The sequence below is a fragment of the Paroedura picta genome, chromosome 7, assembly GCF_049243985.1.
Source record: "Paroedura picta isolate Pp20150507F chromosome 7, Ppicta_v3.0, whole genome shotgun sequence".
In the NCBI taxonomy this organism is placed as follows: domain Eukaryota; kingdom Metazoa; phylum Chordata; class Lepidosauria; order Squamata; family Gekkonidae; genus Paroedura; species Paroedura picta.
In genome coordinates, this window is record NC_135375.1 from 97,927,038 (window position 1) to 97,952,641 (window position 25,604).

Genomic DNA, 25,604 nt, shown 5'->3' on the forward strand with positions numbered 1-25,604 from the left:
AGTTGGGCCTCACCGTTTAACGGCCAATCTGTAACCAGTATAATAAATGCGGTAAGGGGTCCTGGGAGGAGTTGGGCCTCACCGTTTAATGGCCATTGAGTGCTCATGAATATGTCCACCTGCAGCCTGATTGGCTGGCCAACCAGGCTGCGAGTCCTGCCCTTGGACATCTCACAGTTCTTTCACTTTGTCGGCAGGCTTTTGGGCCTGGTGGGGACGGAGGAAGGACTGGCCACCGCTGCCACCTCCCCACTGCCCATGAAAGCCACGCCGTGGCCTCCGCAGCCCTTGGCAGGGCTTTTGGCGCTAACAGGTATGGAGGGAGGACTGCCCACCACCACCCCCGAAAGCCCTGCCACAGCCTCCACGCTTGTCACCGGGGCTTTTGGGGGGGGTGGGGAGGGAGGAAAGAAGGAATGGCCGCTATTGCTGCTTCCCCCCCCCCCCAAAAGCCCTGCTGTGGCCTGCGCACACATCAGCCGGGCTTTTTGCTGTGATGGGGAGGGAGGCAGGATTGCCCACTGCCACCACCTTCCCCCAACCCCAAGAGCCCTGCAGGGCCCTCGGAGGGGCTTTTAGGGGTGGCGGGGACAGAGGGAGGACGGCCCTTGGCAGGACTTTTGGAGGAAGGTGGAGGGCTGCCCACCCGGCCCCACCAACGCCTCTCCAGCCCCAGGCTGGCCTGCCTGGGGCCCCTGGTGAGATAATAAAACTTAAACCAGGGAGAGGGCAGAGACTGCAAGCCACCTCCTGCCTTATCCACTCCCATCCTCATGGAGCCTGCCTGTTAATGTGGGTGGTGATGTCAGTTCTAGGGCAGAGAGGCCAGCTCACTTCCAGGCTTCTCAAAGCCTGAAAAATTATTTCAGGGGTTCTCTCATGGTGAAAAGTTTGAAAAAGTCTGCCTCAGATAATGACTTTCAAAAATAAATTCCACTTTCGACGCTCGCTTGGCCATCTCATTAATGCTTTATGGAAGTTACGCCTAGTGCTGTGCCAATTCCCGTCGCTGTGCCAATATTTGCTCTTTGAGCTAACGATGTCTGCTCATTTGATACGGGCCACTGGATTAACATTTGTCTTTGATGTTTTATCAATATAGGTTTTAAATGAGTGGCAATAGGTTCTTAGTGATAATAATGAAGGAAGATTAAGTCAACTCATTACGTTCAGGTGGGTATCCGTGTGGGTCTGAAGGAGCAGAACTAAGTTTGAGACCAGTAGCATTTTTAAGACTCTGAAGAAATGCATTTTCTCTGTAAGAATTTTCCCCCTCTGGACAGGAGAGGAGGAAGTTAGCTCACATCAGCATGCCTCTTAACAAATGCAAATAGGCTGAGCTCCTAGGCAGTGGGCGGGTCAACCCCTGGCCTCTTCAAGCACTGACTCAGACTTTGTTCTTCAACTCATTACTGAAGCTCTAGTACATAGTGAAGGTGTTGGACTGCAGACTTTGTATGTAGCAGAACATCTGAGTTGGCTGGGCATCGACCCCTCCCCTTTCTGCAGGTGTCTAAAAGGTTGGGCTTGGCCAGAGGTACCAGCCAAAGGGCACTTGCCTCTCAAGCTGTGTCGTGCAGCTGGTGGCCCTGGGTGAGCCAGGCTGGCAGAACCAGCACCAACACAGGACATCCTTGTAGCTGTCCCCGTTAAAGCTGTGCTGGGGACCCACCAGGTTGCATTATATTGTCTACTTATTATTATTATATTTAATAAAACATTTATACTCCATCTTTCCTCTTGGCTCAAGGCAGCTTACAGAAGCGATCTTAGGGTTAGTATATTTTAAACTTTTAAACTGCTTTGAGCCTCCTGTGTGGAAAGAATGTGCAATATAAAAATATTGAAACAAACAGGAATGCCAGATTTAAGTTAATTCATTTGGAAACTATGCCAGGACTAGAGGCAGGAGAAAGGAAGCACTGCAAAGTTACTTCCTGAAAGAATTAAGGGCAGTAAAGACCTTTTTTGAAAGAGATACCAGCTATCTAAAATGGACATTTAGATCTCTCGCGATCGTCTTTCTGACCCTCCGTTTTGGATTTAAATACTTGCACAGCTGCGTGTCTATACAAAATAAGTAGGAAGGCCAGTAAATGGAAACCCAAAGGTACATCTAGCAGTAAGACCAACACTAAAGACTACATTCCAATAAACCGCCTCCATCCCTGGTACAAAAGGAAACGAGAACAGGATCCGTTATTCTGGGTGGAAAATCTGAATATACCCAAGCAACACACAGAGTCGCTTCTCGGTTCCTCAAGGTAGCCAGAATCACAGCTAGCAGCCAACTGGGGATCTAAAAGGGCCTCCTTTGAGGCAAAGACGAGTGCAGCTCCTGAAGTTACTAACAAGGCCAACTTGAGATGGGCATTTTGAACGCTGGCTCCTCTGGCCAGAAGTGACAGCTGAACATTTCAATGCTGCTTAATTAACTCTTAATGCCAACGCTGATGAACACAAAAACCGTACAGGCAAAACATGAAAACCAACCAGCATACCTTTATTTAGAAACCTATTACGACATTCACATTACGACTAGTTCCAGACGTTACGAAAGCAGTGTCACGTCTCTCTGAATGATTCCTTTGAGAAATTCTCCCCTTTGTGACTCTCCTTGGAGGACTTCTTTCCAGTTTTTGCCCTTTTCATGTCATTGAAATGGGTGTGCGGGGGATTTTTTTGTTTTTACTACAATATTCTAGGTTAACAGTCTGTATGCTGGTTTTGAAAAATCAAACTTTAATTTAAAAAAAAGAGCCTGTTATTTTAAAAGTGCAGGGGGGGGGAAATAATCAAATAAACTTAGAAAAGCCGTTAAAAGAAAAGGACACCCATTTAGTCATGGGTGGAAAGAACTAAGAAGCTGGAGGAAAGAGGCAAACATCTGGAAGAAAAAAAACAGAATGGAAATAGTTACAGATCTGGAATTAAAAACATAGGGCAGTGAGACACAAATAAGAATTGCATGATGCCAAGCTCTAGCCACTCAGCCTCCTTGGCAAAGGAGGAGGGTAAGAGTTCCAGCAGCAAAAAACCTCCACATCCCCTGGAAACCCAGAAATGGAAACTGAAAGTGGTATAAGGAATGAGGAGAAAACTAAACCAAGTCAGAAAACAGAGGCTTGCCAAAATGAACAGGAAATCTGGTGGCTTACACAGCTGATCATTCGATAAGCCCAGCCTAGTGAACGCCTAGAGAAGAAATAAGCCTAGAATAAGCTGGTGGCTAACAGGAGGCAGAAGTTGGTTCTTTATTCCCTATTCATGCCTCATCCTCAGATACAACCAAAAACACTGTAGAGCAGGGGTAGTCAAACTGCGGCCCTCCAGATGTCCATGGACTACAATTCCCATGAGCCCCCTGCCAGCATGGACATCTGGAGGGCCGCAGTTTGACTACCCCTGCTGTAGAGAGTCTGACAGCACCAAAGAACAAAATATGGTTTGGACCCCCCATAAACGATATGCCCCACATTTTGGGAAATCTCCCTCCTGGTCCAAGGCAGAGTTCACCCCACTTTGGAGCAGCTGGCAAAAGTACAGGGCTTTGGACCAGGAAAAAGCAGGTCTTGTCCCAGAGGAAAGCTCCCTGAACTTGGGGGTGTTTGGTTTGTGGCGGTCCAAACCTTATTTGGGGGTTCAGTGCTTTCAAACTGTCCCCAGTGTTTTTGGCTGCATTCACGAGTAGGGAACAGATAAAGAACCAACTCAGCTTCCTGTTGTACTTACATGCTATTTGGGGAGAGGGGCTGACGAGAAGCGTTAGTTATTGACATAAACGAGGAAGGCTTTTTGAACTTCTAGTGCTGCCAAAAGGGGAGTAGCAAAGATAGATGTCTGTCAGTTTTAAGTATTTATGAACACTTCTTTAACCTGGTTTACAGTGCAATCCTAAATTCACCTCGACCCCAAATCCATTGAAATCGACAGACGTAGAAGGGGGTGGGTGGACTGTTATTACACTGTTATTCCAGAGACCACCGAAGAGCAAGACGTGAACAGAGAAGACGATACGGCTGAACACCAGTTCATGTGTAAATGATATTAAACACAAATGATATTTCACACAAAAGGTGGTTGGGTGGAATGAAATGCCTCTTGCTCTTGACAATGTACCAGTGGCAATCTGACAGTTTCTGTACTGAAGAAGAGCTGTAACTGGTGGTTTAAAAGGGGTGTGGAGAAGAAAACCATTGTTCCAGATCCTGCACATCCAGGTTTGTCCAGTTCTTTCTCCATTCTACCTAGCATAAGACCAGAAGTGCTTTTGATAACCTCTGATCATACCTCAGAAGTGTGGGGCCCTGGCAAGCATTGTTGGACGTGTGGATATCTGGACCAGGATGGAAAGCATTTAGAAAAATGCCAGCCACAAACTGAAAAATACCGTGTACAGTCACTACATCAGATCCTTGCCTAAATCAGCCCTCTGCAGATGGCACAGATAGACACATTTCAAGATAGCCAGATCTGCTGCAGGGAAGGGGTCTGTCCCCCCCCCCCAGTGTCATGACAGACAAAAGGAAGTAAGCTGGAAATGTTCCCAAAAGGGTCACCTTAGTAACCTGCTAAGACTTCTGTTGTTGTGTACCTGCAATGGTCTAATCCAGAAGTTTGCCAACTGGGTCATTAACAAAACTTCCAGAGCAAGAAAATCCAAAGCACACCAAAGGAAAACTGGCCATTCTGAGCTCACAGACTTGCACATCACGGATAAAACCCAGCAGGAAGATATATCATGACCACATGGAATTGGTCTTACAATCTAGAAGACATTCCCCCCCCTCCTCACGACTGAAGCTGCAGCATGGAGGGAAATATAAACCATATTTTCGCCGTGAAAATTTGGTAGGATTGCTAGTCAGAGTCATGCCAATTGGGTTGCTAGTGAGTCATGCCAATTGAGATGAAACATGTCACTTTTTAAAAACAGATTCCTCTTAGGCGACTGTCACTAAAGGGACTCCAACTTAACCTTTTCAAAGCTTGTTTGTATGTCAACGTACCAGCTGCTCAGAGCAACATTGGGAGAGGCTACAGGTGAACCACGTTTGCAGGATATTGCCTAACAGAGATCTGCCTGTGCGGATTCTGTGGGTAAAAGAGAAATGGATCTTACAGCTGGCAGGTCAGCAGAGAGTGTGGAGGGCCGGCTAGACCTCATGCCCGCTTTCAAAGGCCAGTTTGAGCATGGAGTTCAGCCTTCTGATCCGAGTGAGCATATCCAGACCATAAATCAGACATTTTCACGTACATTCATAAGCCAAGACATCTCTTTTCAGCCGGATTCTGGCAGCCTAGATCCGTAGGAAAGCAGCTGGTGACATCAATGAAACACAAAACCGTCTACATAAACAAAAGCAAACCCACCAGGACTAGGAAAAAACTACACCGGGACATGTCCTTATCTCCAAATCAGAGGACACAGGTTATAAAACCCCCCCACAGATGATTGAGGCAGAACTGACGGTTCCTCAGCCCACCTTCCTCTTCTGCGTTCCAATAAGCTCTTGCAAAGCTACCTTTGTAAGTGCATCGCATGTTGCTAGACTCCCCTTACAAACTTCCTTATAAAACTTCAACAATAAATAACTGGGTAGCCTCTGTGTCACAGAAGACATTGAATCAATCCTAATGCTAGCCTCTGCTTGCTGACGGCTGCCCGTTTGGGTCTCCACAGTGGCAGCAGTCTGCAAAAGAGCTTTTCTCTGCTTGTTTAGGCAAGGCCTCCATTCCCTCCTGTTGCAGTGACTGGGAAACCCGCACGCTGATGTGGTTTATCGTTACTTGCAAAGGTGTAAGACCCCAGCATCCGCCAGGAATCGCTTGGTGGGGCCCACTTCATCCGTACGAGTCTGTGAGATGCTCTTCATATTGAATGACCTTTGACGCATCAAGTAATCGCACCTGACCTCACAGGGTGCTGAGATGAGCAAGAGAACGGAACGGGTTGTTCAAAACAAAAGAGGCATTGAAGTACCTGCTGGCCGGCCTAAAAATCCATTTACTCTTAATATGAAAAAGACAGCCTGTGTTTAGTGGGACATGGCTCCTTCCAAAGTGCCACCGAGGCGCCATCAGATCTCTTTCTCTTGCCTTGGCTAATATATCCTGCGTGTGGTATAATCCAGGACCATACTGGCGGCCCCCAGCAAGGCGGGATCCACCAGGTCCGAGACGGCCACGTCCACGGTCTGCACAGAGAACAAGGCCCGCTGGTGGATCACATCTTTGACGACGCTGACGTAGTGGCTCGCTAAGACACCAGAAAGGATCACAAGCGAGGGGTTGATGGTGTGCAGAATGTTCACAACTCCGAGGCCCAGAGCGGTTCCCGCTGTGCGGAAAACAGGGAAGAGAGTTAGGGGCAAGAAGGGCCACAAAAGAGACAATGGCTCTTTGGGGGAGCCAGAAGGAAACAGAGGTAGTGTTGCCATTGTGTATGCGGAGAGCTATTTATTTTGTCCCACTGTCGTCTTTTGCAGGCGACTGAAATGCTGCAGAAATCATCTGAGCTTACTGACTGGGAAAAACAACACGGCCCGCATATCACGGGCAACTGGGACCCTCTTGTGCCACGTGCAAACAGCTAAAAGGGAAGTACTGCCTGTTCCAGAAAGCGGCACAGAACAGTGTGGTGAAAAGAGTTTTGGTTCACTGGGCAAACCACATCTTTACAGAGAATCTTTTCCCACCTGTCGGTTTTACTTGTTTAGTCAACAGAGACGTTCTAATTGTTAAATCATTAAAAGCATGGTCAGGGGCAGGCTCAGGCAAGAAGAGCAAGAGGGAAGGTTTCATAGAGCTCTCTCAGACCCATCTCCCTCACAAGGTGTCTGTTGTAGGGACAAGGGAAAGGTGCTTGTAAGCCACTTTAGGACTCCTTTAGATAGTGAAAAGTGGGGTATAACCCCCCCCAACTCATCTTCTTCTCTTTCAAGCCATATTAGCTAGTGAAAGCCTAAGTGGTGGCCCTGCTTTCCCCTATGGTACATAGTTGCTTGTCCAAAGGTGTCTCGAATATTGGTATAGTCCCTAAAGGACATGAGGTATTAAATGGTAGGTAGGGCACAGGATCCAGCAAAAAGCACAGGAAACAACTATCAGGACACACCCCAAACAACAGTGGTCTCTTCTAAATTGTAAAATGTCTGAATGTTTGCATGGGACAGAGCCAACTTTCCAGTGGCATGCCTTGATATATATCCAGGAAACTATGGACCACCTTGGAACAAAAACATAATGTTTCTGAATGCATTCTCTTGTGTGCGCTATGTGCCATCAAGTGGTTTCTGACAGAAGACATGCGATAATGCCCTCTCATACATCCTATCACTAGCAGACTGGTTTAGGTCTTGTGACTGAAGGCCATGGCTTCCTTTATTGAATCAATCCATCTCATGCTGGGTCTCCCTCTTTTTCTACTGTCTTCCTAGCATTTTCTTACATACATACACCCTATCTAGCTCCATCACTTGCCTCCCTTTCTAGCTTCCATAACAGCAAAACTTGCAATTTAAAGTTCCCTAGAGCCAGGTTTCCCTAGAGCCAGGTTTTCTCTCCCTAAAGTGTGTTGTTGTTGTTCTCTCTCTCTCTCTCTTTTTTTTTTTTTTGGGGGGGGGGTTCTTGGCTAATATTGCTTTGTAAAATGCTGTGAATGTGGATGATGTCCTCTGAACAACTAGAGCTGCTGCACAGCGTTATCACGGGATTCTGAGAAAGAGTTCTCAGTTATCTGAGCTTTCTTACCTGTTCTAATGATGTGCTCAGCTTTGGGATTTCCCAGTTTCGCTGCCTGAATGAGATGCGCGGCAGTCACCGTCTCTTCCTTCTTTACAGACATCCCTTCCACTAACAATGAGTCCTCTGTTTGGGAGGGAACACGGGGTGGGAGGAAAAAAACAGGGTAGTGGTGAACAAGTAGTTAGAACAGGGGGGAAAAATCCATGAACAGACAGATGCTTTGTTACTTTCAGCCAACTGTACAAAACGAAGGAAGTTTAAGCTTATGCCTTTCACGTACAGAATCTGATGCGCTATGAAGTGGGGGTGATTTAGGCAGAATATCAGCGTTACAATATAGGCCTGTGAGGCTTTCCAGTTAGTTACAGTCAAAAGGCTCCCTGTGAAAACGAAACCCTCGGAAGACTCGGAAAATGATACGAGTTTAACCAGTGCAGTTAATCAAGCGTGTATGCTGGCTCATGGAGTAGGGATGAGCATGTTGATCTTCTGGACTGCAGCAAGAGTCCCTCCCTCCATCTCCCTAGAGCTGCACATTCTTCATCAGAGTGCCTGCCTGGTGCATATCTTCACTGAGTACACATCTGGACTTTGAAATGCTCTGTGCTGGTTTAGCCACTGGCAGCACGGACCCATCAGAAAAGAGTGCTTTGGGAAGTCCTGCCATGATTTTTCTCCTTAAGAGTACCCCGTTAAGGGGCATCCCAGTTCTACAGTTATTTAAGCTGGAGTGCTGCAGATTTGTTTTCATTGCTCCCGTTTTCATGCCACAGCCTGGAAATAAATGTGGGAAACAAGGCTGGCCTTACCGTCGTGCAGCTTCTTCGCTTCTCTCTGCAAGGCGATTCCAGAAGCGTATGCTTCTATGCAGCCGTAGCTCCCACAAAGGCACTCGGGGCCATCCAAGGCTACCACAATGTGGCCAAGCTCAGCAGCACAAAAAGAGCTTCCGTGGATCAGTTCGTTCTGGTGAATGATTCCGCCACCAATGCCTGTAATGACAGGAAAGCTGAAGATTAGCCAAAGAACTTAATCAAGTATAGAACCGTGGATTCCTCAATGTAGACTCAGAAGAAAAAAGGAAGAAAAAAGGAAATCACAAGGCACAATGATGTAGTAGTCTTCTCTATATTTATAAGTGAAAAAGGTTATAAGTCTAAATGCTCAAACATAAAGAGTTAACCAAAACGGGATCCTAGGTTAAGTAACCCGCTTTCTGTTCTGTCTTCGTCAGTGGTTGCTCTTCCAATATAGTGTTATAATAGTAATCGTAGTATCACATTGGCAAAAAGCTCATAATAGTCATAAAGTGCCCCTTTGTGTGGGATTTCATAAAGTGCCTCAGGTGCTACTTCAAAGGTCAGAGAAATAGCAACCAGGTAGGAGGTCTTGCCTAGGAGGCACCCCAATAATAGAACAGCATCCCCAGTGAGAGATTTCTACCACTTTGATGTTAAAATATCAAAAGCTGCCCATGAAACATTAAAAACAGATCCATAACAAAATCAATATCCAAGTAAGCCATTGTGTAACATCACCGTTTGCAAGCTACCCTTGGAGATCTAAGGAGACGGAATAAATAATAAAAACAAAGTACTTAAGTGCTAAGAGCCAACTGAAGACCAAATTAAATTTCCTTTGGCTCTTCCGTGCACAAACGATGAGAGCAATGCACAGTTCTTCCCATGGGCAGCCCAAGGAAATGATATTTACAGGACTGTTGCCTTTTGCAGCATGCTGCTGTACTTTTGGGGAGATATTTCTGTCTATCCAAATGGGGGAAGGGGTAAATTTCCAACCACAGGTCCTTATTCTTGCCCCTGGGTTCTCTGAAAGGTGCTCTCTTGAAAGGCATAGCATATTCTAACATGCAGATAATTGCTACAGATGAATTACAGGAGGCCCAGTAATAAACTAGGCATGGCCCAGGCTAGCCCAGTCTTGTCAGATCTCATAAGCTGCACAGAGCCAGCCTGGTTACTGTTGGATGGGAGACCACCAGGAACGTCTATGGCTGCTGTGCAGAGGCAAGCAATGGCAAACCACCATCTCTTGCCCTGAAGACCTTACAGGGTCACCGTACGGTGGCCTCAACTTGACAGCATTTCCTGCCACTAGAACTGCTTTGCACATTTCCTGGTAACAAATAAAGAAGAGTTGGTTTTTATACCCCACTTTTCACTACCCAAAGGAGTTTCAAAGCGCCTTATAATCACCTTCCCCTCCCCATAAAGAGACACCCTGTGAGGCAGGCGAAGCTGAGAGAGCTCTGACAAGACTGCTCAGTCAGAACAGCTCTAACAGGACTGTGTTAGGTCACCCAGCTGGCTGCAGGTGGAGGAGCGAGGAATCAAACTGGGATCTCCAGATTAGACGTTGCCACTCTTAAGTCACTACACCAAATGCATGCTATGCCCATACAGCAGGGAATCGCAGCCAACCACTGGCTGCCCAGCATACATACTGACATGTCTGGTGGTATTCATTTGATGCACGCACAAATTTACATGCCTAGGTAAATGTTTTGCATGTGTACGTCGAACACACTGTTCAAAATGACCTGTAAGAAGCTGTTGGCCTTCAGCCAGACGCATGGGTTGGCAACCCTTCAGAACTGTGCCGATCCCATACTACCCCTTTGAGATGGTCCAGCATTCTTAAGTTACCCTCTCAGACTTTTTGCACTACACCTATTTCTAAGCCAATGATCAGCAACAGTAAACAGGAAGTACAAAATTCAAGTCCAGCAGTATCTTAAAGACCAACAAAAACATCCAGGATATAGGATTCTGAGAGTCAAGGCTCACTTCGTCCAATACAAACAAGAATGAAGATCCATCAGCCTTTATAGACCGGAGGGTACTTAGGGCGTCAGGTTCAGATTGCAACGAATGGCATGCCACACTTAAACAAAACCCCACTGCTTTGAGCCAGGCACTTAAGCAGCGCTTAAAGACAGCAACAGTCAAGCACTGCTGGGTGGGGAGCTTGTAAATACCTGTCCCAGTGATGAGGGTGACAAAGTTTTCCACTCCTTTCCCATGCCCAAATTTCCTCTCTGCCAGAGCAGCGCAATTGCCATCATTGTCCACCCAAACTGGCAAGTGTAACGTGTCCGATATCGGAGTCCGCAGGTCGACAGAGCTCCACTCTTGAATCAGTTTTGTGGAATGAAGAACGATGCCTTCTCGGGGGTTGACTCGCCCACCTGTGGAAATGCCTGAGCGCGCATCAAGGGAGAAAAACGGTGAACGCTCATCAAGGACTGGTCATTCTGCAATAAAGTTATTCCAAAAGAAAGCCCAGCAAAAATTGCATCTCTTAACAGAAGAACAACAAAAACTCCCTAATATGCTCTCCAGCGATGAACTATGGTCTGATACAGGGGTAGTCAACCTGTGGTCCTCCAGATGTTTATGGACTACAATTCCCATGAGCTCATGGGAATTGTAGTCCATGAACACCTGGAGGACCACAGATTGACTACCCCTGGTCTGATCTATGTATGTGAGACAATGGCCAGCAGCGCTTCAGACTGCAGGGGAGGAGTTTTACATTTCAAAGTTCCTTCCTATATATTGACAATTCCAGCTTGCTACAGTGGTTAAGAGCAACGGCTTCTAATCTGGTGAGCCAGGCTTGATTTCCCGCTCCTCCACATGCAGCTGGCTGGATGACCTTGGGCCAGTCACAGTCCTGTTCTTGCAAAGCAGTTCTGTCAGCTCTTTCAGCCCAACCTACCTCACAGGGTGTCTGTTGTGGGGAGAGGAAGGGAAGGCCATTGTAAGTCACTTGGAGACACTGTCGGCTAGTGAGAAGAGGGGTATAAAAAACAGCTCTTCTTCCTCTGAAAACAGCACACTAGGACAGCTTGTGAATTTCTCTCTTTCATGTTCTTTTTATTATTTGCAAGGGAGCCTTCTCATTGAAGGGGGAAATCAGATGCATGGGCCTAAAGTTGCCAACCTCCAGGTGGGGGCTGAAGATCTCCCAGAATTACAATTGATCTCCACACTACAGCGATCAGTCCCCAGAATTATAAATTATTTCAAGATTACAAAGATCTGTTTCCCTGGGGAAAAATAGCTACTTACAATGGTAAATGTTATATTATACTCCAATTAGGTCCCTTCCTTCCCCTCCCTTCTCAGGTTCCACTCCCAAATCTCCAGAAATCTCCCAGTTTGGAATTGGCGTAGATCCCCCCCGCACCAAGGTCTAAAGTGGTACACCCCATTCTACTGCCACGGAACTCTAGCCATTCTGCAAGTGCAGGCCAAGCCTAAGAATGGTTCTCTTTGGCCTTCTTGTTGCCATCCAATGGTCCAGAACCCAGGTGATCTAGCACAGGGGTAGTCAACCTGTGGTCCTCCTGATGTCCATGGACTACAATTCAGCTCAGACCAAAAGACAGAAACCATCTTGTGCTCAGGTTATGCTGAGCTGAGGTTTCTCTCTCTTCAAAGAGGAGCTCACCCTTTCTGAGTGTCACAAAGATCCAGAAAGAGTGATCAACTCAATAAAGACTTGTATTTTGTAGGAGAAGAAGAGTTGGCTTTTACACCCTGCTTTTCATTACCCAAAGGAGTCTCAAAGCAGCTTACAATCTCCTTCCCTTTCTCTCCTCACAACATATACCCTATGAGATAGGGGCCTGAGAGAGCTCTGACAGAACTGGTGACAACAACTCTAACAGGACTATGACTGTCCCACAATCACCCAGCTGGCTGCACATGGAGGAGTAGCGAATCAAACGTGGCCCCCAGGATTTGAGGCTGCCACTCTTAACCACTACACCAAGCTGGCTTTCAATCTACTGTATCTATATAGTATATATTAAAAAGATACCACCGCAAGTATGTAAAAAAGAGAAAGAGAAGACATTGCAAGGGATTTAGGAGAGGCTGGCGTCACCCACCGCCACAGGCCTTTGTGCTGCAATGGCTTTTTTTGATTTATCCTCGAGAGGGAAGCCAATCATCCCCCGCACCTGAAATGTTTCTGTGCCATTAGCAAAATTGCTATGAAAAAAAAATCTGGCATGAGCTCGGAGGAGAGCACAATGGCAGTAACGTAACGCCAACGCATTTGTGCAGTTTATGACCACAAACACACACCACAGGTCCACGTCGCTTTGACAAACGGCAAAAGGAGATCTGGCACCATTCTATAAAAGACAAAACTGCCTGCCATTTGTTTAGTGCAGGGGTAGTCAAACTGCGGCCCTCCAGATGTCCATGGACTACAATTCCCAGAAGCCCCTGCCAGCATTTGCTGGCAGGGGCTTCTGGGAATTGTAGTCCATGGACATCTGGAGGGCCGCAGTTTGACTACCCCTGGATAAGTGGTTTTACTTCATGAGGGAGAGAAACATTGTGCTCGTCAAACTTACCCACACCCAGGATCCTGCAATTCAAATTCACTGCTTCTGAGGCAGCCTCCACACACATCTTAAGGATCAATTCTATCCTGTCCTCGTAGGTTTTGGGGTTCAGCTGGCTGTATTTCTTAACTATCTCACCCTAAGTGAGAGGAAAAACCATTAGTCTGCTTTCCAGCTTTTCTGGTCACCCTCCTTCCTCCCCTATATGAAACACAGTTTCCCCCAAAGGCTGCACCCGAGAGTGTCAGAATACGCAGGATTACGAATGCTGTGTGAGGGGTGTATACTGCATTTGTGCAAGGGGAACAGAAGGTTCACTGCTAAAACAGGCACAAATGCTTGTCACATCCATGTTTGCATGGCCTAGTAGCTGAAGGCCCGGACCTGGATAGCCCAGGCTTATTTATTTTAATATTTATATACCACCCTCCCCTGAGGCTCAGGGCAGTTTAGGGTTGCCAGCTCTGGATTGGTAAACCCCTGGAGATTTTGGGGGTGGAGCCGGGAGTGGGTGGGATTTGGGGCGGGGAGGGATCTCAGTGGAGTATAATGCTAAGATGTCCCCGCCCCAAAGCAGCCATTTTCTCCAGGGGAACTAATCTCTGTAGCCTGGAGATGAGCTGTAAAACCGGGGGATCCCCAGATGCCACCAGGGGACTGGCATCCCCGACCCAGGCTAGCTTGATCTTGTCGGATCGTGGAAGCTAAGCAGGGCCAGCCCTGGTTGGTGTTTGGATGGGAGACTTCCGGGGAATATCAGGGTCATGATGCAGAGGCAGACAATGGCAAACCAGCTCGGAGCATCTCTTGCCTTGATAACCCCATGCCGTAAGACAGCAAAAAAAATTAATCCATCTAAAAATCTAGCTGCTGAACAAATACTTCTCACAAAACAAAGTGAAGATCTCTCACGTGTGACATCTTCACTCAGAAGCCAAGATGGGTGCTACATGCACAGTGACAATGAAATACCGTGAGATGTGCCTTCAGCAGAATATGAACTCTTTTTTTTTATGCTGATAGATTCCCTTCCCTTTGTCCACTTTACTTATCTCCTGCTTTTTTTCTCTTCCCTCTCTATAGTCTGCTGACGGTATGTTGTTTAGGGGTAGGGAAGGTGCTCATCAGTACATCTTTCCCTAAAAGAAGGTCTAGAAAAACGAGCAGATATGCAGATGATACCACTCTAATGGCAGAAAGTGAAGAGGAACTAAAGAGCCTGTTGATGCGGGTGAAGGAGGAGAGTGCAAAAGTTGGCTTGAAACTCAACATCAAGAAAACAAAGATCATGGCAGCCGGCCCTCTCAATTCCTGGCAAATAGATGGGGAAGAAATGGAGATAGTGACAGATTTTATTTTCCTGGGCTCCAAGATCACTGCAGATGGGGACTGCAGCAAAGAAATTAAAAGACGCTTGCTCCTAGGGAGGAAAGCTATGGCAAATCTAGACAGCATCCTAAAAAGCAGAGACATCACCCTACCAACAAAAGTGCGTTTAGTCAAGGCTATGGTATTCCCAGTTGCAATGTATGGCTGCGAAAGTTGGACCATAAGGAAGGCCGAGCGTCAAAGAATTGAGGCTTTTGAACTCTGGTGCTGGAGAAGACTCTTGCGAGTCCCTTGGACTGCAAGGCGAACAAACCGGTCAGTCCTAGAGGAGATCAGCCCTGACTGCTCTTTAGAAGGCCAGATCCTGAAGATGAAACTCAAATACTTTGGCCACCTCATGAGAAGGAAGGACTCCCTGGAGAAGAGCCTAATGCTAGGAGTGATCGAGGGCAAAAGAAGAAGGGGGCGACAGAGAATGAGGTGGATGGATGGAGTCACTGAAGCAGTAGGTGCAAACTTAAAAGGACTCCAGGGAATGGTAGAGGACAGGAAGGCCTGGAGGATCATTGTCCATGGGGTCGCGATGGGTCGGACACGACTTCGCACATAACAACAACAGAAAAACGAGGTCTCTGTTCAGATCGCTCCTTCCTTTTGCCTTCATGGAAGATCCATGCTACATCACGCTGCTTGCTTTACAGGCTCTTTCCTGTACTTCCCAGTTTAGCATTGACAGGCGAGCCCTAAGCACCAATGGCTTCCTGGGGAAATGCAACACATTTTTGTGAAACTGTACACAGGCACTGCATATGCACTTTGTGATGCCCGGACGTGGATGGGCCAGGCAACCCAATCTTGCCAGAACTTGGAAGCTAACCTGGTCAGTATTTGGATGGAAGATCTCCAAGGAATACCAGGGTCCTGAGGGGGAGGCAGGCAGTGGCAAGCCACCTCTGAATGTCTCTTGCCTTGAGAACCTGACCAGGTTGTCATAAGTGGCTACAACTTGACAACCACCCAAAAACTCTCTCTGTGTGTCTGTGTGTGTGTGTATAGGTGGTTCACTGGTCAATTCTAAATGTCAAACCTTTATAATTTCTCTAGAGGCCTGCAGATAAAGCTGGATCCTCAAAAGTGTTCTCAAGCAAACCACTGGTTCAGCAGCCCTAATGCCTTTTATAAACTGGAAGCTTGCCTGCACGGCTTTTAAATGCATCTGCATTTAAAATGCATTTTTAAATGCATCTGCACGTTATGTCTGCTCCTCTTCCCTGAGTAAACAGATGGCTAAGTAAGTATCCCCTGAGTATCGATACTAGATAACGTGCTTCTCTTTCATGCTAAGTAGACTGGGGCATCCATGCTAGAACTGAACAGTAAGGTCTAAGTGATGGATATACCATAAGTGTATCTCATATAGATTGATTGTGACTTCTAGGATAGATTTTTTTTAAAAACTGCTGTGGCAGTATCAACGATGTTTTGTGCCTTCAGTGCTGCAGACTATTTCCTGTGTACTATTTTTAGGTTAAGTGTGATTTCACTTCCAGCTGCTGATTTAGATGCTCGAAATGCTTTGCCTACCGAAAAGTCTTATGGGAAGAATAAAAACACAAGCAGGCATACGTCCACGTCCACATTGTGTTCTTGGGGCACCTGATGCCATGACTTTAGAAAAACTTGATAAAAGCCATGTTGAGAATAAAGTACACCAACCATCAAATCTGATGGGTTTTTTTGCCTTCTGTTCAAAAGCAATCCACACAGCCTGGCCCAAAGTGCCATTGACAGTGTAATCTCAAAAGGAGTGACACTATTTTAAGTCCACGAAAGTCAAAGGGCTTAGACTGAGGTAATTTTGCTTAGAATTTCACTGGTGGTCTTCTTAGGTATAGAGCGGGCTTCCAGGTTTTGATAACTTGCTAGTCATCATTCTGGATCAGGCCAAAGAGTTAATCTTAGTCTGTGTTCATATGCTTGTGACATAGTTTATTGCATAGGGGAGCAATAGTCCACTTTTAAGAATCACATCATAATTTAATTTAGACACAAGTGGTGTTTGCAAGTTGCAATTCCGTAACAACTGACTGGGTGGGGGGGGGGGGGGTAGAACAACCCAGCATGATTAGTCTTTGGAACATAATGAAAAGGAGTAGTGTTTGCTCTAAAGCAGGGATCCTCAACCTGTGGTCCTCCAGATGTTCATGGACTAAAATTCCCATGAGCCCCTGCCAGCATTTGCTGGCAGGGGCTCATGGGAATTGTAGTCCATGAACATCTGGAGGACCACAGGTTGAGGATCCCTGCTCTAAAGTTTAAGAGACTTTGGAAATGCCCACCCACCTGTCTTTGCCAAAGCTTTTGCCTTTCACTGACTACACAAAGTTTTCAAGGTACGATTATGCTGAGCTATTCAGAAAGGTTTGCATTTAAAAATAACATAAAGCAAACCGCACCCGGTTTCTACCTAAAGAAAGAGCACTTCAAGTGACTAAGTTAAAATTTGTCAGGTGATTGGCACGTTAGTGACTATAGCTAACAAGCCTGTAAAGATGTATTCGGGTGGGTAGCTGTGTTGGTCTGAAGCAGAAGAACAAATTTTGAGCCCAGTGGCACCTTTTAAGACCAACAAAGTTTTGTTCAAGATATAAGATGTCATGTGCAAGCATGGGAGAATCTGAAGTAGTGCACTTGTGCACAAAAGTATATATATATCTTGAATAAAACTTTGTTGGTCTTAAAAGTGCCACTGGACTCAAAAGCCTGTAGAACTATGCGATCATTAAAGCTCTATAGTAGTTCATCAGGGAGGACACAGTGCATTTTTCTGCAGGTGAAAAGAGCAGTAGGGGTCCCCTTGGATCACCAAGAAGTCTATGGGGATGACGGAACCTGCGCAGACAAAAGCCATGTGGGATGGGGGAGGGAATAAGGAAGGAAACTGGGTGAGATCAAGTGAAAAAGCTGGCCAGATTGAATCCAGTTTTTCACACCATTCTTGAAGCTTTAAGGCATCCCATGTCTTGCTTGAAAATAGCATGAAGTGAAAAAATGTAATTTTCTCAACATTTTTAAAATTTTAAAGTCTGCGCTACGACCCACAAAACAGTCCTAATCGCTGCGTTACAGTTCATATTTACCTTCATGCTGACTATTGCTACCCGGAGGTTTGTTCCACCCAGATCCACGGCCAATGCACTCTGGGTTTCCAAGATATGGTCAATGTCTTGGGAGATGTTTTCCTTGACGGGAGGGAAACAGAATTTCTTCTGAAGGGGTTCTCCGAGGTCAATAGACTTGAGGAACTTTAGGATTCTTGGGACAGCGTTTCCATCTCCGTATATCTTGGAACTACAATGTAAGACGGCAGTAAGTGTAATGTGTGAAGAAAAAAAACCCTTAGCATACAGCCTAAGGCAGTGGTCCCCAACCCCCGGGCCGCGGCCCAGAAGGCCTCAGCACCAGGCCGCGGCTCCCTCTCCCCGCAGCGAGAAACTCGCCACGCCGTGAGCAAATCGGCTGCCGAAGCGGCCTATTAACTTGCGGCCCGGCAAGCTTCTTGCTTCGGGAGAGTGAAGCGCGGCCGCTGGCATGCCGGCAGCACAAACGTGCATTTACGGGGCTGCAAACGCCGGGGCTGCCATGCATGAGTGGGGCCCGGATTGCCCTCTCCCCCCACGCCGTGGCAGCGGTCCACGGCAACAAAAAGGTTGCAGACCGCTGGCCTAAGGCATTCTATTTTCCATACTGACCATGACAAAGTTCTACCCGGAAACACATCACATATATTTATGAGTGACTACAAAATAGAAATGGCTTAAGGAGGTTCATGTTCACAAGGGGAAAGTAAATATCTCTAATTACTTCCTCATACCTTTTGCATAATCTGTGTTTTTTTTCTTTATGATCAGGTTTTTGAATAGTACTTTTAACTTAGCTGCCCTTAGCATGTTAGATTCGCTCTTATCATATCCATTCTGTCTCAGGCTCTTTATTAACTCCATTTTAAGCTCTCTGCACTCTTGATCAAACCAACTGTTTTTCAAATTTTGCATAGCCCTTATAGGTTTGTTGCTACTGAACAGAGGCTTGAGGAAGCTAAGCATCTGATCCAAATGCAAAAAAGCATCAGAATCAGTCTGTAACAGGGCTGAGCGAAAGGATGTCAGCTCTGCATTATTCAAGACCTGAGATAACCTGAGATGCATTTGCTCAGATCACTTGGTTTTCCTGTGTTTGGAAAGACCTTCATCTGCCAGGCCAGGCACATTCTTGGGTTGAAAAAATCATTATTAAATTTCAGAATTAGCTTTAAAGCATGGTGATCACTAAAGGCATTATCCAACACCTCAAAGGACAAAGCCTTAAGGAGGTTCACATTTACAAGGGGAAAGTAAATATCTAATATGTGCACCAACAGATGTGTACTTAAGTTTGGCAGGATCGTGCCCTGAGCTATTTCCATTTGACTGTCTATTTAAGGAGTCCTTACAATGAAGGAAAAAGGGGGAAAGGTTTCATGCACTGAAACACTAAACTGCATTACTTTGCAAAACTAGTTAAGAAAAGAAACATGCTGCCAGAAAACAACATTTCCTTATTTACCTATTAGACACCTTGTGCAAAAATAAAAGTTCTGATACTATGAGCACAGGTCAGGGAGTAAGCTCATCGAATACAAGGATTTTATCAACAATGTGCTGGCAAAGCAGGCCAAAAAGATTCTGTAGATTTTACAAAACCTTGCTTAAAATCAGACGGACCTACGGTGTCCATAACAGGGCTGCCCCAAGATAATCAACTAGCAGATAATCAACTAGAAGAATGTATCAATGCAAAAGGCAGATGCATGGCCAGAATTAGGCCATTTGCTTTCTATATGGACCAAGGAAGCCAAGGCAAATCATTGACGCAGAGAGTAAGTTCCACCAAGTACTGTCAGACGCACAGGAAACTCACAACAAAACTTATTCAAAAGAAAATAGTTTTATTGATTAGCACTATACGCATTGGACTGAAAGTCAAATCTGACTCGAAGCCAGATTTGCCTCAGCTTATCAATACATTTCTCCCGCCCAAAACTTGACAGTTCCCAAGGAGGGGGGTTAGTGAGGAAAGACATATGTGAAACAACAACAGGATTCCAAACTCCCATCCTTGAGAGAAGTGACAACAACCCTGTGAGCCCATAACAAGATAAGGTTAAAATAACATCACTATTCTATTTTATTGCTTACAAACTACAAGGCCGGGGCTAGCAGGCGCCAGGTCCAATTAAACAATATAACTGACATGGAGGAACTCAGGCTAATTTATGACAGAGATTCTACAATCCTGACATCCCTCCGCATTAAAACTAACTTCACTCCCCCACCTAGCCGGCATCTACCGGGCGAGGACAATCAGGAAATGCTCGATGGAAAGCCCGGAGAAGGCGGGGTGCCTTCACATTCCCTGCCTCCACCCACTCTTTGTCCCCCGAGGGGAAATCTTTCCAATCGACCAGATATTGAAGGCGACCCTTGTGCAAACGAGAGTCTAAAATTTGGTTGACTTCATAGTGGGTGTCTTTGTCGATGTAAATTGGCACAGGCTGGTCTGGAGGAGGGTGCCACTCGTCTGGGACCGGAGCTCTTCGCAGCAGGCTGGAATGAAAAACCGGATGCACATTCCTATAAGTCTTTGGTAAAGCTAGCTCAACAGTCACAGTATTAATCAGTTTTACCACCTTAAATGGCCCCACGTATTTAGGGCCAAGTTTCTTTGATTTCTGCTGGCACCTCAGGTTCTTAGTAGACAAATAGGCCAGGTCTCCCACTTTCCAATCAGGTGCAGGTACTCTTTTCTTATCTGCTTGAGCTTTATAGGCTTGCTTTGCCTCCTTGAGGCTAGCAACAATTTCTGGCCAACCTGAACTGATGGTCGATGCCCATTTATTTATGTCAGGAGTCTCAGTGGAGCTGAGTTCCCAGGTGGGGGCTGTTGCCAAATCCGTCCCATACACTACTTTGAAGGGTGATACCCCCGTTGAGGCATGAACCCCATTGTTGTAGGCAAATTCAGCCAGCGGTAATAAAGAGACCCAATTGTCCTGCTGGTGATTGATGAAACAACGCAAGTACTGTTCCAGGATTTGGTTTACCCTTTCGGTCTGACCATTTGATTCAGGGTGATAGCCCGAAGTGAGGGCTTGCTCCACCCCCAATAGTCTCAGGAGTTCCCTCCAAAACTTGGAAACGAACTGGGGGCCCCGATCCGTCAGGACACGTGTCGGGATCCCGTGCAGACGTACCACGTGTTCAATGAAAAGAGAAGCCAATTTTGGTGCTGAAGGCACTCCCGTGCAGGGAATGAAGTGAGCCTGTTTAGAAAAAGCATCCACTACCACCCATATGACGGTGTTCCCGTGGCTGGGAGGGAGGTCCGTAATAAAGTCCATAGTGACATCTGTCCATGGACGAGAGGGGGTGGGCTGTGGTTGCAATAGCCCCTTTTTCTTGCCCCCAACCGGTTTTGAGGCAATACAAATAGGGCATCCCTGCACATATTTCTCCACATCTTTGCGCAGGGACGGCCACCAATACTGTCTCCTGACTAGGTGCAGAGTTTTCACGAAACCAAAGTGTCCAGCAGTTTTTGCGTCGTGGCAAAGTTTCAAAACTTTTCCCCTGGCCGCCACAGGAACAAAGAGTCTCTCGCCCTTAAAAAAGAGCCCCCCCTTCTCAGTCAGATCAGGGCGGAGGGAGCCAAACTCCGGATCTTGTGACATCTCCTTCTGGACCCAGCCCCCTGGGATGGGCGTAACAGTCTTTACGTGGCTGCGCGTCACGGCGGCCATCCCTAGTTGGGCGGGGGTGAAAACGGTGTCCACCAATGGGTCTCGTTTGCTGTTGTACTGGGGCAGGCGTGATAATGCATCTGCCAAAAAGTTCATTTTACCCGGCAGATGCTTTAGGGAGAAGTTGAAACGGGCGAAAAACTCCGCCCATCGCATTTGCTTGGCGGAGAGCGATCGGGGCTGCTTGAGTGCCTGAAGGTTTTTATGATCCGTCCAGACTACAAATGGGATCGCGGACCCCTCTAGCCAATGCCTCCAGGTGGAAAGGGCCAATTTTACCGCGGCCGCCTCCTTTTCCCAAATTGCCCAATTTCGCTCTGCCCCCGAGAATTTCTTTGACAGATAGGCCAGCGGGTGTAATTTCCCGTCCTCCCCCTCTTGGAGGATCACGGCCCCCATTGCTACGTCCGAGGAGTCTACTTGTACAGTAAATTGCTTAGAAGGGTCAGCATGGGCCAGTACTGGTTCGGACGTAAACAACAACTTAAGTTTGTCAAATGCGTCTTGACAGGGGGGAGTCCACAAAAGGGGCGTCCCCGGGCGGCTCGCCGTTTTTCCCCCTTGTTTGGTTTTCAACAAGTCAGTGAGGGGCAACGCCACTTTGGCAAAATTGGGAATGAAAGTCCTGTAAAAATTAGCGAATCCTAAGAAACTTTGCAGTTGCCTCCTGGTGCGGGGAGGTTCCCAAGCCAGCAAGTCGCGCACCTTGCCAGGGTCCATCTCAATCCCAGCCTGGGAGACACGGAATCCCAAAAACTCCACCGCATCGCGGTGGAACTCACATTTAGACAGTTTAGCAAACAATTGGTGCTTCCGCAAGCGGTTGAGCACTTCGCGTACCAGATCAGCATGACTCTCAACATTCTCTGAATACACAAGAATATCATCAATGTAAACCAACACCCCCTGGTACAATAAATCATGCATAATTTCATTAATCATATTCATGAACACGCCCGGAGCGCCGGCGAGGCCGAACGGCATTACAGTGTACTCAAACTGCCCCAGGGGGGTATTAAAAGCCGTTAGATATTCGTGCCCCTTCTTGATCCGAACTCGGTAATAGGCTTCCCTCAAATCCAATTTCGTAAAAATTCGTGCCTTCCCCAAGTGGCCCAACAAGTCTTTTATCAGGGGGAGCGGGTAGGCATTGCAGGTGGAGACCGCGTTCAACCCACGGTAGTCAGTACACAAACGTAGCGAACCGTCCTTCTTTTTCACAAAAAGGACCGGGGCCGCCAATGAAGATGTGGCCGGTCTAATAAAACCCCTCGCCAGGTTCTTATCCAAAAATTCCCTAAGCTCCGCCATTTCCCGGGGGCTCATGGAATAAAGTTTGGCTTTGGGGAGTGGTTCCCCTTTCTTCAATTCAATGGCACAGTCAGTTTTACGGTGGGGAGGAAGTTGGTTGCACTCCACCTCCGCGAACACATCAGCAAAGTCCCGATACTCAGGAGGGAGCGCTGCCCCCCCCGATCCCAAAGCGGCCACAATCCCCGTGCGTGGGGGATCCCGCGGTCGAGCGTGCTGCTCGCAGGCGGGAGAGGTAAAGTCCACAGTCCCTTCTTTCCACTTCACTAGGGGGTCATGTTCCTTCAGCCAATCCAACCCCAACACACAAGGGAAGGCAGAATGAGGGGCTACCAAAGGCTGGATTTGCTCCCAATGTTTTTTTATGTCCAAGTCCATTGGGCGCGTTTTCGCCGTGGCCTCCCCTCCGGGAGCACATTTCCCATCTAATTGGGTGATTGGCAAGGGTTCCCTCAGCGGCACCTTTCCCACCCCCAAAGTCTCGGCCAGTGCCGGGCTCACTAGGGATTGGGTGCACCCCGAGTCCACGATACACCGGACTCCCACTGTTTTCCCCGACTTGGGGTTGGAGAGCTTGGCAGGTAGGAGTAGCAAGGGGGAATCACTCACCACGCGTTTGCCCCTGTTGGCGGCCTGCTGGCGGGGCGCCTTTACAGCAGACCGTCCTCGTTTCCCGACTGCTCCTCGGCTTGATCCTCGTCCTCCAGCCCGCTTCCCTCCTCCGAGTCGTCCACTGCTGGCACGGCAGCCACTGGCACCAGGAGAGACTTGGCACTTTTCTTTGGAGTGGTTTTCTTGGCGGGCTGGGCTTTCGGTGGGGCGCTGCTCACTGCCCTCGGGGCCGCTGTTGCTTTTGTCGGGCAGTGTGCGAGAAAGTGCCCCGCTTGGCCGCAACCCAAGCACAGCCCCTTTTCCATGCGCCGGGTGCGCTCAGACGGCTCCAACTTGGCTCGGGGCTTGACTTTCGCCGGGGTGGAAGTTTTCGCCACGGTTTTGCCTGCCAGGACCTGCACCATCGAAGCTCGTTCCAATCGATTTTCCATCTCCCCCGCCAATTGGACCCACCCTTCAACTGTAAGCGGGTCTTCCAGGAGGAGGCATTTGTCAGCCAGGGTAGGATTGAGGCCCCCCACAAACGACAGCACGCGTTGGGGTTCCGTCCAGTCCGGCACCGAGGAAGCCAGCTCTTTAAACTCCCGGGCGTACTCGACCACTGACAACTTCCCTTGCCGGTGAGCCCTGAGTTTTTTCTCCGCAGTCTCTCGTTCGAACGGTTCCACGTACATCTGGCGCAGGGCTCTCATAAAATGGTTGTAGTCACGGATGGCTTGGGGGTGATAACGGTACAAGTCCACGAACCATTTGGCCGCTTTACCTTCTAGGGCTTGACCCACGAAACGCACTTTCTCAGCGTCGTCCTGGAAAGTGAACCCCATTTCCATCATGTAGGCCTGGAGGTGCACCAGAAACGTAGGAAAATCGGAGGGGTCCCCGGAAAACTTAGCCTTGAATTTATAGGTGCTCCGCATCTCCACACCACGGAGGTGGGCAGGTAGGCGCCCTGGGCCCCAATCCGCCGGTGCCGGGGCCGGTACTAGGGGTCTTGCACCACGGCCGATGCCTCGTCCTCTCCCCGCCGCCACTCTGGCTCGTTCCGCTGCCCGTGCCGCCTCTGCTGCTCGCGCTGCCGCTCGCGCCGCTTCGCGTGCCGCTGCTGCCGCCGCCGCCTCGGCTCCCGCAACGTCCGCCGCCGCCGCGGCCGCCGCCGCTGCTGCATCCTCGCCTCCGTCCGCGCCGTCCCCTCCGGCTCCATCGCCGCCCGCGCCGCCTTCGTCCTCTCGCTCCTCGTCCTCGCCTTCTCGTTCCCTCTGCGCTCTCGCTCGAGCCTCTGCCTCCGCCTCGATTTCCAGCTGCGCCCTGGCCCTGGCCAACGCCTCAGCATCCGCTGCTGCTTGCGTGTCCGCCATGCCGTGTTCCCGCAGTGCAGGCCCACCACTCGCTCTTCGCAGGCTGGTATCGTGCGCACTACCACCAAGCACTTCCTTCAGCAGGCGTTGCGTTCGGCGCTTCTCCTCCGGATCCAGCCGACCCGAAAGATCCTGCAGCCAGTTAGTCACCCTGTCCAGCTTGTACTGCAAGTCCTGTGTCTCACCCACAGGCTCCAGCGCGTAGCTAGGCAGTCCCAGGTGCTCCGGCCACCTCTCATCCCCAGTAGGGCGGTCGTATCTAGACAATCGCCTGCGCTGGGTGACGTGTCGTTCCAAAAATTCCTCGGGCCCCGGGGTTGTCCCCGAGATCGCCCGCATCATGCCCGAGCTGTGCGGGCCGGCACCCGCGCCGTCGCCCTGGGAGAGGTCCCAATCCAGGCCCTCTCCCTGCTCAGAAAAAGTATGTCCCTCGCCCTGCATTTTGCAGGTGAAAGGAGTTGAGAGATTTGACTTGATGTCAGACGCACAGGAAACTCACAACAAAACTTATTCAAAAGAAAATAGTTTTATTGATTAGCACTATACGCATTGGACTGAAAGTCAAATCTGACTCGAAGCCAGATTTGCCTCAGCTTATCAATACATTTCTCCCGCCCAAAACTTGACAGTTCCCAAGGAGGGGGGTTAGTGAGGAAAGACATATGTGAAACAACAACAGGATTCCAAACTCCCATCCTTGAGAGAAGTGACAACAACCCTGTGAGCCCATAACAAGATAAGGTTAAAATAACATCACTATTCTATTTTATTGCTTACAAACTACAAGGCCGGGGCTAGCAGGCGCCAGGTCCAATTAAACAATATAACTGACATGGAGGAACTCAGGCTAATTTATGACAGAGATTCTACAATCCTGACAAGTACACTGAGAACATGGCTCTCGTTTAATCAATGAACTACACTGGCTTAGCAATGCCAAAATCCAGCCACTCCATGAGTATAACTTATAAGGAAAAAGCCTGCCAAGGTGCCAGAACATTTTCCGCAGCGATTCTATGGCTAAAGATAC

General features: G+C 48.1%; 2 protein-coding genes across 5 annotated transcripts in view; both read right to left on the reverse strand.

The window, feature by feature from the left end:
* Nucleotides 1–2,482: 2,482 nt before the first annotated feature.
* Nucleotides 2,483–25,604, reverse strand: part of GNE (glucosamine (UDP-N-acetyl)-2-epimerase/N-acetylmannosamine kinase) — a 56,851-nt gene continuing 33,729 nt past the window's right edge. For all 4 annotated transcript variants that reach the window (XM_077345579.1, XM_077345582.1, XM_077345583.1 and 1 more), the window contains exons 7-12: nt 17,599–17,809; nt 13,139–13,268; nt 10,745–10,966; nt 8,556–8,738; nt 7,753–7,869; nt 2,483–6,340 (exon numbers count right to left, since the gene is read on the reverse strand). In XM_077345579.1, coding sequence (XP_077201694.1) covers nt 6,105–6,340; nt 7,753–7,869; nt 8,556–8,738; nt 10,745–10,966; nt 13,139–13,268; nt 17,599–17,809 — 1,099 coding nt within the window. In that variant the 3' untranslated portion in view covers nt 2,483–6,104. The remainder of the gene's footprint in view (nt 6,341–7,752; nt 7,870–8,555; nt 8,739–10,744; nt 10,967–13,138; nt 13,269–17,598; nt 17,810–25,604) is intronic.
* On the reverse strand, nt 20,012–25,591 carry LOC143841372 (uncharacterized). The gene is made up of 2 exons (XM_077345584.1): nt 23,217–25,591; nt 20,012–20,103 (listed from the first exon to the last, which is right to left on the reverse strand). Exon 1 carries the CDS (start codon nt 25,013–25,015, stop codon nt 23,258–23,260), a length of 1,758 nt encoding a protein of 585 aa, XP_077201699.1. The 5' UTR covers nt 25,016–25,591; the 3' UTR covers nt 20,012–20,103; nt 23,217–23,257.

Coding starts and splice junctions, on each gene's coding strand:
- LOC143841372 (XM_077345584.1), bottom strand. CDS start 25,015: ATGCAGGGCGAGGGACATACTTTTTCTGAGCAGGGAGAGGGCCTGGAT.